Source organism: Somniosus microcephalus, chromosome 2, assembly GCF_052327205.1.
Source record: "Somniosus microcephalus isolate GS21.2 chromosome 2, FLI_Smic_1.0, whole genome shotgun sequence".
Lineage (NCBI taxonomy): Eukaryota > Metazoa > Chordata > Chondrichthyes > Squaliformes > Somniosidae > Somniosus > Somniosus microcephalus.
This window is the reverse complement of record NC_140988.1, coordinates 114,270,816-114,288,127: the sequence shown is the minus strand read 5'-3', so window position 1 is coordinate 114,288,127 and position 17,312 is coordinate 114,270,816. Positions and strand designations below refer to the sequence as shown.

Genomic DNA, 17,312 nt, shown 5'->3' with positions numbered 1-17,312 from the left:
CGGGACCAGCCGAGTTTCGGATAAAGGAGAATTTCGGATTTCGGAAGGTGGGTCGGCGGGGGTCCGCGGGGGGGTCGGCGGGGGGTCGTGCGCACGACTTACGCTGATGCTCAGCGTAAGTCAGTCGGGGTCGGCGCCGGCGGGGTACGCGGGGGGGGGGGGGGTCGGCGGTTGTCGGGGCTGGCGGGGTCCGCGGTTGTCGGGGCTGGCGGTTGTCGGGGCTGGCGGGGTCCGCGGGGGGGTCGGCGGTTGTCGGGGCTGGCGGGGTCGGCGGCTGTCGGGGCCGGCGGCGTCGGCGGTTGGGTCGGCGGGGGGTCGTGCGCACGACTTACCCTTTATCCGAACTTCCGCAACCGGAACCCTCTAAAAACCGAAGGTTTTTTCGTTCAGCGTAAGTCGTATGCACGACTTACGCTGAACAAAAAAACCTTCGGTTTTTAGAGGGTTTCGGTTTTCGGAAGTCCGGATAAAGGGTAGTCTACCTGTAGTACATTCCAGATCCTAACCACTCACTGAGTAAAAAAGTTTTTCCTCATGTCGCCTTTGGTTCTTCTGCCAATCGGCTTAAATCTGTGTTCTCTGGTTCTCGACCCTTCCACCAATGGGAACAGTTTCTCTCTATCTACTCTGTCTAGACCCCTCATGATTTTGAACACCTCTATCAAATCTCCGCTCAACCTTCTTTGCTCTAAGGAGAGCAACCCCAGCTTCTCCAGTCTATCCAAGTAACTGAAGTCCCTCATCCCTGGAACCATTCTCAGAAATCTTCTCTGCACCCTCTCTCAGGCCTTCACATCCTTCCTAAAGTGAGGTGCCCATAATTGGGCACAATACTTCAGTTGAGGCTAAATCAGTGTTTTATAAAGGTTCATCATAACATCCTTGCTTTATGCTTCTATTTATAAAGCCTAGGATCCCATATGCTTTTTTAACCAGTTTCTCAACCTGCCCTGCCACCGTCAATGATTTGTGCACATATACCTCCAGGTCTCTCTGTTCCTGCATCCACTTTAGGATTGTACCCTTTAGTTTATATTGCCTCTCCTGGTTCTTCCCACCAAAATGTATCACTTTGCACTTTTCTGCATTAAATTTCATCTGCCACGTGTCCGCCCATTCCACCAGCCTGTCTATATCCTCTTGAAGCCTATCACTATCAAATCAAATCAAATCAAATCAACTTTTATTGTCATTGTTAGTGCACAAGTGCAGTACAACGAAATGTAGGCTTGCGGCTCCCGAGAGTGTACATTTAGATTAAGACATTTAAACATTCAACATACTTTTGGCTTGTAATACATTAACATAAACATAACCATAATAAAGTGCATTGGCAGATGTGCAGGCTTTAGAGTTTATTTGTGGAGTTCAGTAGGATGACAGCCCTGGGAAAGAAGCTGTTCCTAAATCTGGTCGTACGGGTGCGAATGCATCTGTAGCGTCTCCCAGATGGCAGGAGGGTGAACAGACTGTGGCTGGGGTGGGTAGGGTCTTTGATGATGGACCGTGACCTCCGTAAACAGCGTTTCTGGTATATGTGCTCTATGGTCGGTAGCCGGTAATCCTCCTCACTGTTCACTATACTTCCAAGTTTTGTGTCGTCTACAAATTTTGAAATTGTGCCCTGTACACCCAATTCCAAGTCATTAATATATACCAAGAAAAGCAGTGGTCCTAGTACTGACCCCTGGGGAACACCACTGTATGCCTTCCTCCAGTCTGAAAAACAACCACTCACCGCTACTCTCGGTTTCCTGTCACTTAGCCAATTTCGTATCCATGCTGCCACTGTCCCTTTTATTCCATAGGCTTCAACTTTGCTGGCAAGCCTATTATCAAGTGCTTTTTGAAAGTCCATGTACACCACGTCAACCTGGGAGTATAGCCAGAGCCAAGCCCACGGCAGCACGGGTGCCTCAGCTATACATAGGGGGAGGAGGAAGATCGGGAAAGCAATAAAGAAAGAAAGACTTGCATTTATATAGCGCCTTTCATGACCACCGGACGTCTCAAAGTGCTTTACAGCCAATGAAGTACTTTTGGAGTGTAGTCACTGTTGTAATGTAGGAAATGCGGCAGCCAATTTGCGCACAGCAAGTTCCCACAAACAGCAATGTGATAATGACCAGATAATCTGTTTTTGTTATGGGATTGAGGGATAAATATTGTCCCGGACACTGGGGAGAACTCCCCTGCTCTTCTTCAAAATAGTGCCTTGGGATCTTTTATGTCCACCTGGGAGAGGCCTTGGTTGAACGTCTCATCCAAAAGACGGCACCTCCAACAGTGCAGCACTCCCTCAGCACTGCACTGGAGTGTCAGCCTAGATTTATGTGCTCGAGTCCCTGGAGTGGGACTTGAACCCACAACCTTCTGACTCAGAGGCAAGTGTGCCACCAACTGAGCCACAACTGACAAGGGATAAGAAATTCAATAGTTAGGGGAACAAACAGGCATTCCTGATCTGAATAGCATATTTCCACGTCACGGTGCTTTTCTTCACTACACCATTTCTCTGGGGTTTCTGCCAAGGTTATGGCAGGAGATTTCAGGGAACCCCCGTGGAAATTCTACCCTTCACTGTTTAGGCTCACACATGAAGAATGGACACATGGGCCTGGAATCGTTTCCTACATTACAACAGTGACTACTTCAAAAAGTACGTCATTGGCTGTAAAGTGCTTTGGGACGTTCGTGGTCAGCTCCATGAACGTGATAGTGGTGCCCACCATGATGGAGCCGCTGCTGAAACTCGAACAGCTGCCAACTTGGCTTTGGGGGCTAGTGTTGGCAGGGGCTCCCAAAGCGTCACATCACTCCTTCACTCTGTTCTCGCGCAGCTGTACGAGTGCTAAGCTGCGGACCCAGGAGAATGACCTTACATAAGAAATAGGAGCAGGCCATTTGGCCCTTTGAGCCTGCTCAGTCATTCAATAGGATCATAGCTGATCTTCTAGCTCATCTCCACTTTCCTGCACAATCCTGATATCCCTTGATTCCCTTAATATCCAAAAATCTATCGCTCTCTGCCTTGAATATACTCAACGACTGATTATCCACAGCCCTCTGGGGTAGAGAATTCCAAAGATTCACCACTCTCTGAGTGAAGAAATTTCTCATCTCAGTCCTAAATGGCTGACCCCTATTCTGAAACTGTGACCCCTGGTTCTAGACTCCCCAGCCAGGGGAAACATCCTCCCTGCATCTACCCGGTCAAGTCCTGTAAGAATTTTTAATGTTTCAATGAGATCACCTCTCATTCTTCTAAACTCTAGAGAATACAGGCCTAGTCTACTCAATCTCTCCTCATAGGACAATTCCCTCATCCCAGGAACCAGTCTGGTGAACCTTTGTTGCACTCCCTCTATGGCAAGTATATTCTTACTTAGGTAGGAAGGATGTTCCCGATGGCGGGGGAGTCCAGAACCAGGGGTCACAGTCTATGGATAAAGGGTAAGCCATTTAGGACGGAGATGAGGAGGAATTTCTTTACCCAGAGTGATGAACCTGTGGAATTCTCTACCACAGAAGGCAGTTGAGGCCAATTCATTAAATATATTCAAGGAGTTAAATATATTTCTTAAGGCTAAAGGGATCAAGGGATATGGGGAGAAGGCAGGGACAGGGTACTGAGTTTGGATGATCAGCCATGATCTCATTGAATGGTGGAGCAGGCTCGAGGGGCCGAATGGCCTACTCCTGCTCCTATCTTCTATGTTTCTATAAGGAGACTAAACCTGTACACAATACTCCAGGCGTGGTCTCACCAGGGCCCTATATAATTGCAGTAAGACGTCTTTACTCTTATACTCAAATCCTCGTGTAATAAACGCCAACATACCATTTGCTTTCCTAATTGCTTGCTGTATCTGCATGTTAACTTTCAGTGATTCGTGTATAAGGACACCCAGGTCCCTCTGAACACCAACATTTCCCAATCTCTCACCATTTAAAAAATACTCTGCTTTTCTATTTTTCCTACCAAAGTGGATAACTTCACATTTCTTCACATCATATTCCATTTGCCATGTTCTTGCCCACTCACTTAGCCAGTCTATATCCCCTTGAAGCCTCCTTGCATCCTCCTCTCAACTTACATTCCCACCCAGCTTTGTACCATCAGCAAATTTGGATATATTACATTTGGTCCCCTCATCCAAATCTTTGATGTAGATTGTGAATAGCTGGCCTAGGTTTCATGAGAGGTCTCTGCTGTCCTCTGTCAGGAGGACAGCATATCTGCTCTCCTGCCACCCACTTTGCCAGTACCCTTGTTAGTGCCACACAGCCAGTTGGCGCACGTCAAAATGCTGCAGTTTGAATCCGGGCCCTCAAGGTCCACAGCTGCTCGAGGTCATCCACCATGGTCAATTGAAGTGTCCTCAATGGAAGCTCAGCAGCCTTCCACCTCCCAAGCTGTAGCCACAGTGGGGAAACACTTTGTAGGAGCACTAGGATAGATAACCACACACAGAAGATAGGCACTAAGGGCTTGCGTAAGGGTGTTTCTTAATTATTTTTATTAACTATTAGATACAGATGGAATTGAGTTGTTTGATAAATTTGTATTGAGTTCTGGATTCAGTGTTGGTGTTTATATTTGTAGTGAAGCGAGAGCAAGTGCCATAAGGTTGGACTGAAAGAAAGCAGTCGAATGGTTGTAGTAAGTATGGTTGCGATAAGGATTGCAGGACTGTTGATGTATTGAGGTTGGGAGGGATGGTTCAGGTGAAGCAGTCTTGGATGAGTTGCTCTTTGAGAGCTCTGGCAACTAGGAGCACTGGTGGTCAATGCTGCTCCTGCTCTTCCTCCTCCTGCTGCACTTCTTGCTGCCCAGGAGGTGGCAAGAGCTGATACTTCATGATGGCAAAGTTATGCAGCAGATGACCACAAATCTGGAAACCTTCTCAGGGTTGTATTGAAAAGCTCCTCCCAAACGATCCAGGCAGCGGAAGCGTAGCTTGAGCACGCTGACTGTTTGCTCGATGATGCTTCTGGTGGCAGGCTGACCTCACAGTAGGCCAGCTCTGCAGTTGTGTCCAGGTTCTTGACAGGAGTTATGAGCCATGACTAACAGGGATAGTCCTATTTGCCAGTAGCCAGCCTGTAACCTGAAGACCTAGTTGAAATAAAGCCGCAAAGGATGAATGCATTATGACTGCTGCCAAGAAACAGGGCACAGACCTGCATGATGTGCTGCCTGTGGCCGCAAACAAGCTGGACATTGAGGGAGTGGAAACCCTTTCTATTGCCATAGATGCCAGGCTGGTGACGGGGAACACACATGGCAATGTGGGTGCAGTCTATGGCACCTTGTGCCCTGGGGAAGCCTGCAATGAGGGCAAGGCCAAGTGCTCTCTCGTCCTACTTCGCTCTGCCCATAACAAAAGAAATGTTGGAGTTCTTGCTGGTGTAGAGAACATCTGTGACCTCCCTGACACAATAGTGGATTGCAAACTGTGAAATGTTGCTGATGTCAGCTGCTGCAACCTGTTGCATAAAAGTTCAGGGCCACAGTGAGCTTGAGAGCCACAGACAGTGCGGTCCATGCTCTGGTTCGGAGCTCAAGTTGTGGCTCGATGACAGCCTCTTTTGTAAAGTCAAGGGGGGAGAAGTTCCCTACCTTAACGCCACCCATTAGCATGACGTTAAGTCAAAAAAGCGGCCACCAGCTGGTGGCGGGTCCAAGGCATTCTCCATTGTTGACGTCCTGGTAGGGCTGCTGTTCTTAAGTAGAGCCCTGAAAAAAAGGCGGAGTGGTGACATCAGTCGGCGTGCAACGCCTCCTTATCACCACTGCGAACTTCAACCCTAGTGCGGAGTTCAGCGCTGGGTCCTAAGTACGCCAGGTAAATCTAGCATTGGGTCCTAGGTTCGTCATGAAAACCCAGCATGCAAGCAGACTGACAGAGGTGCCGTCAGCACCTCTTAAACGGACACACTCATCTTTCAGGTAAGTTTGCATTTAAACTTTTGGACTGGGTTTTTTAAATTTTATTTAAGTAATGGCTTGCTGCAATAGATGTTAAAAGTTTTTTAAGTGTGTAGGGAGTGCTGCTGGATGCTTGTAAGGCCTCAGATGGTAAAGCAAGGTCTCCAAAAATGCTGGAAATACTCAGCAGGTCAGGCAACATCCATGGAGAGAGAAACAGAGTTCATGTCTCAGGTCGAGATGCTGCCTGACCTGCTGAGTACTTCCAGCATTTTATGCTTTCATTTCACATTTACAGTATCCGCTCGCAGAGGAAAGAGGAAGACACAGAAGAGGAAGAAACAGAAGAGGAAGATGCCAAGGAGGAGGAAGCAGTAGAGGAGGAAGCAGAAGGAAGGATGCAACCCAGACAACCCCTTTCTGACCGGGATATCAGGATGGAAGCATCCGCCTGCGGTCCCAGTGACCACAACCCCAATTCCCCTTTCAACATTTGTCCCACACCTTACCCTCCCTCTGTTACGGACCATCACAGCGTCCTCTTGGCCACAATACTACAATAAAAGCCACCACAAAGCAAACTTTCCAATCCAACTTTATACAACTGTCCTTCCAATATGACATCAAGAAATCAACTCGTCACTCTTATGCATTCCCAAGTAACTGTCTTGTGTGTGCTTTTACCTATCCTACTGATGTTGTGCAGTGCTACCCCAGTGGCTGCAGCATGGCTGGTGGAAGGCCGCTGACTTTCAGTGGGGGAGACTGAAAATGACCTTACTGGTCGACCTTGAGGAGCTAGTGGCTGGAAGTGTCAAATCAATCTTCTTCTTCACTCTCCTCTCCCTCTTCTTGGCCAACCATTGGCTGGTCAGGCTGGATTTCTTGGGTGTGTGAAATGAGGAAGGCACAAGGGTGGAGTTGTGGTGAGGGGAGGGCGAGAAAGCAGCAGGTGCATGCGAGAAGGAGGAAAACGTATGAAGCTTCTTTGGGCACTGGAGCCAGGTGGTGTGGGCGACACTGACGGCCTCGGTGATGTGGTCCCACATCGTTCTTTCTGGAGGGCCTCCTGGTCCCTGTGGGTAGAGGACCTCTCTTGCAGTGTTGACCCCGGCACAAAGCAGGAGTGCTGCATGCGAGACCCTGGATGCCCCTTTCCTGGCTTGCTGAGCCATTGGTGTTAGCGCTGAAGCACTTTTCCCATTTTGTTAGGTGCAGAAGACAATTCAGCTTTAAGCGCTGAAGACTCCCATTTGGGAATTATTTTTATTGTATTTTTTTTTTTTTTTTTTTTTTTTTTTTAACGGCAGTAATGGCTGAAAAATGCATTTTTTCCCCCCACTCGATTTTAATTTTGGATTAGTTCGGAAAGCATTGCCTCTTTAATTTATAGCCCTTTTAATTGTCCATAATTCATTGCAAACTCCACAGCCTTGCTCCCAGAGGCTGTAAGAAGCTGCAATGCTGCTCCTGGATGGGAACTTCGGAATGGATGCCTCCACTAACACCACCAGGATGGCGTTACACGGTAAGTTAGTGCTGTGCTACAAATCTCCAGACCCCAGCACGAATTTTTGCCCGGTAGCGCTGCGGCCATTTTCAGGGGCCGTAAACTTGAGACCGCGGTGACATTGGCAGGTTTTTGCCCATGTCCATTTTTTCTCCCAAGGTGCCTGAGATATTGCTACTCCGAGAAGTTCTGGTAGGAGAAGTGTTCCCTAAAGATCCGCTGTGGGTATGTTGTCCTACACAGTGCCTTCCACCTCCCTCTTCTCCCAGCTTCTCCTGCTCTGTATCGTCTTTTTTGCTCCTCCCCTCATCCTCTAGCCTGAAAGGCAGCCCTACCAGACCACCCATGACTGTAGTAAAATTGTTTTGAAGGCAGACAAAAACAGTGCAGCACCAGTAAAAATCTTCTTCTCTGAAGTCAGAATCATAAAATAGGCCAACAAACATTCAGAAGTTAACCAGCAGCCTGAAAGGACAAACCAGCAACTAACCTGTATGTATTGGATGAACCCTTAAAATAGCGCTCTTGAAGGGTCCTTACTGCCCATTAGCACCACGAGTTGCTGAGCGAGTTTATTATTTGGCAAGTCAGGCACTGAGGCAGACCAATATCACAAAAAGTTCCTACAACAAGCATAGGACCTTATTTAAATATTTTAATCATTGTTTTACATACTTCCAACATGTGCCCTGGACGCCTATGAAGCAGCCCGATCCAATATGACGGGCATGGCACTTCCACCGCGGAATGAGCATGCGCACAACATACATACGAACATGGAGCAGGAGTGGGCCACTCGGCCCCTCGAGCCTGCTCCGCCATTCAATAAGATTATGGCTGATCTGATTACTCCACATTCCTGCCTACCCCCGATAACCTTTCACCCCCTTGCTCATTCCCGCCTACCCCCGATAACCTTTCACCCCCTTGCTCATTCCCGCCTACCCCCGATAACCTTTCACCCCCTTGCTCATCAAGAATCTATCGACCTCTGTCTTAAAAATATTCAAAGACTCTGCTTCCACCGCCCTCTGAGGAAGAGAGTTCCAAAGACTTACGACCCTCTGAGAAAAAATTTCTCCTCATCTCTGTCTTAAATGGGCGACCCCTTATTTTTAAACCGTGACCCCTAGTTCTAGATTCTCCCACAAGAGGAAATATCCTCTCCACATCCACCCTGTCCAGACCCCTCAGGATCAGTCATATTGAAAAAGTCACTAGTGGGCGTAGTCTATAGGCCTCCTAACAGTTGCAACTCTATTGGTCGGAGTATAAATCAGGAAATAATTGGGGCTTGTAATAAGGGAACAGCTATAATCATGGGAGATTTTAACTTTCATATTGACTGGACAAATCAAATTGGGCAGGGCAGCCTTGAGGAAGAGTTCATAGAGTGCATTAGGGACGGGTTCCTTGAGCAGTATGTTACTGAACCAACCAGGGGGCAGGCAATCTTAGATCTGGTCCTGTGTAATGAAACAGGATTAATAAAAAATGTCCTAGTAAAGGATCCCCTTGGTATGAGTGACCATAACATGGTTGAATTCCAAATTCAGTTGGAGGGTGAGAGAGTTGGATCTCAAACCAGTGTACTAAGCTTAAATAAAGGAGACTATGAAGGTATGAGAGCAGAGTTGACTAAAGTGGACTGGGAAAATAGATTAAAGTGTAAGACGGTACAAGAGTAGTGGTGTACATTCAAGGAGATAATTCACAACTTTCAAGAAAAATATATTCCACTGAGGAAAAAGGGGCATAAAAGAAAAGACAGCCATCCGTGGCTAAGTAAAGTAATAAAGGATAGTATCCGACTGAAAACAAGGGCATATAAAGTAGCCAAATCTAGTGGGAGGATAGAAGGTTGGGAAGCATTTAAAAGCCAGCAAAGAATAACTAAAAGATTAATTAAGAAAGGGAAGATAGATTATGAAAGTAAACTAGCAAAAAATATAAAAACAGATAGCAAGAGTTTCTACAGTTATATAAAAAGAAAAAGGGTGGCTAAAGTGAATGTTGGTCCCTTAGAGGACAAGACCGGGAAATTAGTGGGGAACATGGAGATGGCAAATACGCTGAACAAATATTTTGTATCAGTCTTTACAGTAGAGGACACCAAAAATATCCCAACACTGGACAAACAGGGGGCTATAGGGGGGAGGAGCTAAACACGATTAAAATCACTAAGGAGATGGTGTTCGGTAAGATAATGGGACTTAAGGCAGATAACTCCCCTGGACCTGATGGCTTACATCCTAGGGTCTTGAGAGAAGTAGCGGTAGGGATTGCGGATGCATTGTTGGTAATTTTCCAAAACTCCCTGGATTTAGGAAAGGTCCCAGCAGATTGGAAAACTGCTAATGTAATGCCCTTATTTAAAAAGGGAGGTAGACAAAAGGCTGGAAACTATAGACCAGTTAGCCTAACATCTGTGGTTGGTAAAATGTTGGAGTCCATTATTAAGGAAGCAGTAACAGGACATTTGGATAAGCATAATTTAATCGGACAGAGTCAGCATGGTTTTATGAAGGGGAAGTCATGTTTGACAAATTTGCTCGAATTCTTTGAGGACGTAACAAACAGGGTGGATAAAGGGGAACCAGTGGATGTGGTGTATTTGGACTTCCAAAAGGCATTTGACAAGGTGCTACACAAAAGACTACTGCACAAGATAAAAAATCACGGGATTGGGGGTAATATACTGGCATGGGTGGAAGATTGGCTATCTAACAGAAAACAGAGAGTTGGGATAAATGGTTCATTCTCGGGTTGGCAATCAGTAACTAGTGATGTTCCACAGGGGTCAGTGCTGGGACCCCAACTCTTTACAATCTATATTAACGATTTGGAGTAGGGGACCAAGTGCAACGTATCCAAGTTTGCCGATGATACAAAGATGGGAGGGAAAGCAGTGAGTGAGGAGAACATAAATAACCTGCAAAAGGACATAGACAGGCTAAGTGAGTGGGCAGAAATTTGGCAGATGGAATATAATGTTGGAAAGTGTGAGGTTATGCACTTTGGCAGAAAAAATCAAAGAGCAAGTTATTATCTAAATGGAAAGAAACTGCAAAGTGCTACAGTACAAAGGGATCTGGGGGTCCTGGTGCATGAAACACAGAAGGTTAGTATGCAGGTACAGCAGGTGATCAGGAAGGCCAATGGAATCTTGGCTTTTATTGCAAGGGGGATGGAGTATAAAAACAGGGAAGTCTTGCTTCAGTTATACAGGGTATTGGTGAGGCCACACCTGGAATACTGCATACAGTTTTGGTTTCCATATTTAAGAAAATATATACTTGCTCTCGAGGCAGTTCAGAGAAGGTTCACTCGGTTGATTCCAGAGATGAGGGGGTTGACTTATGAGGAAAGGTTGAGTAGGTTGGGCCTCTACTCATTGAAATTCAGAAGAATGAGAGGCGATCTTATCGAAACGTATAAGATTGTGAGGGGGCTTGATCGGGTGGATGCGGGGAGGATGTTTCCACTGATGGGTGAGACTAGAACTAGGGGGCATAATCTTAGAATAAGGGGCTGCCGTTTCAAAACTGAGATGAGGAGAAACTTCTTCACTCAGAGGGTAGTAAATCTATGGAGTTTGCTACCTCAGAGAGTTGTAGAAGCTGCGACATTAAATACATTTAAAACAGAGATAGACAGTTTCCTAGCTGATAAGGGAATTAAGGGTTATGAGGAGCGGGCAGGGAAGTGGACGTGAGTCTAGGTTCGGATCAGCCATGATCCTATTGAATGGCGGAGCAGGCCCGAGGGGCCGTATGGCCTACTCCTGCTCCTACTTCTTATGTTATGTTCTTATGAATAGCTAGGTGCCTGAAAAATGGGCACGGCGACAACAAATTTCTCAGCCCACATTTTTTCAGTCCTCATCTTTACTCCAAAACAATTTATTTAGAATGACAAAATAGTAACAAATATTCAGCTTCTCTCCTTGGTGTTTACATCTGATCTATGCTGGTAGAATAATGTCAAAGGTGGTTGGAAAAGGGGATAGCTTTGCCAAAGCTCGCCAAATGGCTTAGTGGGGGAGGGCACAACGCAGTGCAGTTCTAAGTCAAACAGTGCTACATTTGGCCTCATCACCCCTGGGAAGAAAATAAACTATGGCTCACAATTTAGTGCCCCCCTGGGGAAAGTGTGCGTGCGTTTCCACTTCAGGTGAGGGTAGGCTCAGGTTTGGCAACGACGCACCAATGGTAAAATAGCCTGCCAGCATTTACCGTCTAGTCGCAAACATAAAGACTGGCAATAAAAACAGAAAATGCTGGAGATACTCAGCAGGTCAGGCAGCATCTGTGAAGAGAGAAACAGAGTTAACGTTTCAGGTCGATGACCCTTCATTAGAACTCAGGTCATCGACCTGAAACGTTAACTCTGTTTCTCTCTTCACAGATGCTGCCTGACCTGCTGGGTATCTCCAGCATTTTCTGTTTTTATTTCAGATTTCCAGCATCTGCAGTATTTTCTTTTTGTATAAAGACTGGCAAGTTGGTCAAGCTACAGGGAGCTGCAGAGCTTCATGGAACCAGGCCCAGTAAGAGTAGGTGCCTTCAAGAGTACAGAAAAAGGGACAAAAAAATTATAATTTTATCCTATTATTCAGATGGCAAGTCCTGAAATTATGCTGTGATACTTGTGTATGAATGCTTAATACATTTGTCTGAAATTCCTTTCTCCATAATTTTAACAGACATGTTAATTCATTTGAAATAAAAGTGCTAATGCTTCTGCTGAATTAACGAAGAGCAAAATTTTATATGAACGCATCAAGTGTTTGCACGCTAGTAAACTATGCTATAATTGAGGCCTCCGTGATGGACTACTGTTGGCAGGCTGCAGAGCAAACTCATCTTCTCTTCCTGGACTTTGTACAGTCCAGTCATGCGGACCATTGGATTTGATGCCAACGCCATACTCCGTGCCAGAGTTCAACTCTCAGCTTTGCAGCAGGAGCTGCGCAACCATTAAGCCAGGCCTCCATACACTAGAAATACTAAGTTGCTGCAGCTGTACTTCAGAAATCTGTATCAATCCAAAACGTCTGCAGAGAATACTGGCAGGGAAACACCATACATCATTATTTCTCCTGGACAAGTAATTCCTAGAATCGCATGCAGAAATTAAAATGCAAAGTTAACTATCATTCCTCAAACAGGTGCTGCTGGAATATGCATAAGCCTAAGGGAAAAGTGTGACTTGCCCAGAAAAAAAATCCCACTACAGTTTCTTCATATGAAATTGAATAAACGCAGCAGTTTTACAATCATGAGGTGATGCCTCCAAATAATCAGCCCCCCATTCCAAGTTGCGGCTGAACAAAACGATGTATGAGAGAGGGAGAGCAATCGTGTATTTTCACACTGTTTAAACAGAAAAACCAAAGCTATCTGGAATTAATTTACTTCCTGTGTATAAAAAAATCACAGGATCCACTTTTCACTTTAACATGGACATGGTATAAACTCCAAGTTTTCTAACTTTCAGTTACAGGACAATTCAACTTCAAATACGATGGAAGCGATTTCTCATTTAGATTCCATCTATTCATGGCCAGTCATTTTCCCCGCTCCCTGTTAGAAGCTCTAGAATTAAGTATATTTTTTTAAATAGCACAAAATAACAGCTGACATGTAAAGAAACAGTAAGCCCTATTAAGTGTGGTACTTATATCCACAAGATACCAGCCTATAAAGTGACTTAGTGCCCCATGATCCATGTAGTCTGAGTAGCTGCAGGCAGCAGTTTACTTCCAAGCCTATTTGTAACAGTGATTAATTCCATTTCATGCTGTCTTATTGATCAACAGTGTCAGGCAAAGATCAGCAAATAGCTGACAGCAAAGCATAGCAGCACAGGTATTCATGGATTAATATCTTGCCAAAAATGTTCCTTTCAGCTGCACAGAATGAAATTAATGGTAGCAAAGGGATTACAGCTGAGAAAATCCCAAGAAGAATGGCTAATTGATGCTTGCTAAACAGATTTCATCCACTTCTCACAAAGAAGCCTCTGTAATTTTGGCCTTTTAAGCAGCTGACATAGTGCTAACATTACAGGACGCATAACGAATTTACACCTTAATGCGTGTTTGGTCCAGCTTGTTAACAAATTCAAATTGCTGACAAAAAAACAGCTTTCGCTTACCCACATGGCCTGTATGTGAAGACAATGTAACTTTCTTCATCTGCTCGTTCTATGAAAGTAACGCATGTGTGTTTCTCCCAGTGCCGCATGGCCTGTTTGAACATTGCCCGCTGGCTGCCTAGAGGAATCAGAACACTAATTGAGAAATTGTATCATATCATTCCAGCGTTAAAAAAAAAGCTTCTGTTGAATTATTTATATTTATCTGAACTCACTGTAAAACAACTTTTTATATATAGGCTATATGTAAAAAGTAAATTCACATCAGAAATGTAGTGTCCGCACCTTAATAATACACGGACTGCAGGAGAACAATAAAACAGGTATTTACTGAACGGAGGGTAACTTAAGACTGAAGTACAGAAGCCTGCTATGGCTTTATATACAGGGGTGGTCACTGCCGGTACTACAGTATAGAATCAGTTCTTCTCTTAAAGGTACATACACAACAATTCCTCCCCTTTTAGATAAACAGTACATAACATTCATTTAACAACTAAATAATAACTAATTACAATTACAATTTTCTCTGTACTATATACATCAACTGAAATAATCATTTATAAGCTCAGTCTTTGAGGAGGCTTCCTGATCCTGACTGGATAACGCCTTTCTCGAGTATCCTGTTCTTGCGGCGGAGTTGATTCTGGCTCATTGTCATTGGTTGGTTCGTCAGCTTCCAATACCACTGCTTCTGAGGTAGACGCAATCTGTACTTCGGGTTGATTACCAGGTGCACCTGCTCGTCGTATGGGTTTGGCTTGTTCCTGTGACTCTAGAATCTGGTCAGCATGGTGTCCAACGTCCACTGTGTACATTAGTGGTCCCTGCTGTGTGCATATCGTTCCTGGCTGCCATTTTTCTGTTCGGTAGTCGCGGGCCAAGACTGGTTGCCCTATCTTGAAGCTCCTGGTTGGCTTCTCATTTATGTGCTGGACTTGCTTATTCTCAACATCTCGTCTTATGTTTGGTTTGAGCAAATCCAGGCGACATCTTAGCCTCCGGTTGAAGAACATTATGGCTGGAGTTTGGTTGGTGACTGTATGTGTCGCATTCCGGTAAGCAAACAAGAAATTATCCACCTTGTGTTGTAGTGGTATGTCGTCATTATGCATTGCCTTTATTGCCTTTTTAAAGGTCTGAACAAACCTCTCAGCCAATCCATTTGTGGCTGGATGATATGGGGCAGATGTGTAATGTTTCACCCCATTATTCCTCAGAAACCTCCGGAAATCCTCGGACACAAACTGTGGCCCATTGTCGGGGCAAATCTGTTCTGGCAAGCCATTCCTGGTGAAGATGGTCCGTAGGACTGCAATAGTTTTCTCTGTGGTGGTGGAGGACATTTTGATGACCTCTGGCCATTTTGAATGGGCGTCCACAGCGATTAGGAACATTGAGTCCATAAATGGACCAGCGAAATCAATGTGTACCCGTTGCCATGGAGATGAGGGCCACTCCCATGGATGTAGCGGGGCCTGTGGTGGAGCGTTTTGGACCTTCTGGCATCCTGTGCATCTCTTGGTCATATCCTCGATTTCTTTATCGATTCCCGGCCACCACACAAACGCCCTGGCTAGGCTCTTCATTTTTACCCCTCCCAGATGACCCTCATGAAGCTCATTGAGCGCTCTCTCTCTCAACTTGGGTGGAATTACCACTCGGGATCCACACATCAGGGTCCCCCGGCACACTGACAGCTGTTCTCTCCTTGGCGAGAATGCTGGCAGCAGTGAGTCGCCATGTGCTGGCCATCCCTTCACCGTCAAATCATAGACCCGAGAGCGTGTCGGGTCATTTCGGGTTTCCTTCTCTATACTTGAGTTTGTAACAGGTAGACATTCGACTATGGTCGCATGGAATATCTCAACAGGGTCCACTGCAGGTGCTTCCTCTACCGTAGGCAACGGTAGGCGCGACAGCCCATCAGCGTTTCCATGCTGTTTCGTACCCTTGTACTCTATGTCATACTGATGTGCCCCTAGAAAAAGTGACCATCTTTGCAGCCGTTGCGCCGTCATCACCGGAACGCCCTTCTTTGGGTTAAAAATGGAGACCAGGGGCTGATGATCAGTCAGTAGGGTGAATTTCTGCCCGTGCAGATAGTGGTTGAACTTCTTCACCCCCCCACACAAGGCTGAGGGCCTCCGTCAATCTGGGCGTAGTTACGCTCGGCTGAGATTAACGAGCACGACGCAAAGGCTATTGGACTCTCTGAACCGTCAAGGAATTTGTGTGACAGCACTGCTCCGATGCCGTAGGGAGACGCATCACATGCTAACCGAATCGGTAGTGTTGGATTGTAGTGGGCCAATACTTCTTTTGAAGTGATTAGGCATTTACGTTTCTGAAAGGCACGCTTACACTCATCACTCCATTTCCATGTTACTCCAGTTTGCAGTAGGGCGTTCAGTGGGTGCAGAATTGCAGATAAATTCGGCAAGAACTTATGGTAGCAGTTCACCAACCCGAGGAACGACCTCAGTTGCGACACATTTTCCGGTGCTGGAGCCTTGACTACAGCCTCAATCTTGTCCGGTGACTTATGCAACCCTTCCTCATCAATCATGTGGCCACAATACGAGATTTGTCTCCTGAAGAACTCGCATTTGGGGCGGTTGGCTCGTAGCCCATATTCCTGTACTCTCGTGAGCACCTGCTCCAGGTTGGCAAGGTGTTCACTGTCATTTTCGCCCGTAACCAGGATGTCGTCCAAATAACACTGGGTCCCCGGGATCCCTTGCAGGACTTGTTCCATCGCCCTCTGCCAAATAGCCGGGGCTGATGCTACCCCGAATACAAGTCGATTGTACTGGTAAAGGCCTTTGTGAGTGTTTATCATGAGGTATTTCCTAGATGCTTCTTCCACCTCCATTTGTAGATACGCTTGGGCCAGATCAATCTTTGTAAAGCGTTTCCCTCCAGATAGTGAGGCGAAAATATCTTCTATCCGTGGAAGTGGATATTGTACTGTGTGCAGGACTGGGTTCACAGTTACCTTGAAGTCCCCACAGATGCAAACCTTCTTCGGTTCCCCAGGCGTGCTGCTCAATGATTTCTTCATTACAGGAATGATGGGTGTGGCCCACTCGCTCCAGTCCACCTTGGACAGCACACCTGAACGCTCCAGACTCTCCAGCTCTGCTTCAACGGCTGGGCGGATCGCGTAAGGTACTGGTCTGGCCTTAAAAAAATTTAGGTTTGCGTTATCTTTGATTTTTATCATTGCCGTTACTCCTTTAAGAGTCCCAAGTCCTTGTTGGAACACCTCTTTCGCATCAGTTAGAATTTTTGAGTCGTCCAGGTGTGACGTCATCATCCTTTTTATCAGTCACAGTTAGCGCCTGAATGGAATGCCAATCCAATTGTATTTTTCGGATCCATTCACGTCCCAATAGTGGTGGTCCTCCATCCGGTTGTATATATATACAGTTTCTGTGTTTCCTTGCCGTTGTATTCAACTGGCACCCTTATTTTTCCTCTGGGGTAGACTTTTTGCCCCGTGTATGTCTTCAATACAATGGACGTGTCCTTCAAGGGTATGTGTGAGAATAGCCGCTCATAGTCTCATCGATTCTTGACAGTTAGGGCTGATCCTGTGTCCAATTCCATCTTTACTGGGGACCCTGCTATCATGAGGGTGACCCAAATGGTTCGGTGATCCTCCTTTGCGATCATGTTGTATAACTTTAGACAACTTCGTCTCCTGCT

At 45.9% G+C, this 17,312-nt stretch overlaps 1 protein-coding gene across 2 annotated transcripts in view; it reads right to left on the bottom strand.

The window, feature by feature from the left end:
- The window catches only part of tll1 (tolloid-like 1), a 414,199-nt gene that overhangs the window by 170,312 nt on the left and 226,575 nt on the right, over window positions 1–17,312 (bottom strand). For both annotated transcript variants that reach the window (XM_085962033.1, XM_085962042.1), the window contains one exon: window positions 13,602–13,719. In XM_085962033.1, coding sequence (XP_085818159.1) covers window positions 13,602–13,719 — 118 coding nt within the window. The remainder of the gene's footprint in view (window positions 1–13,601; window positions 13,720–17,312) is intronic.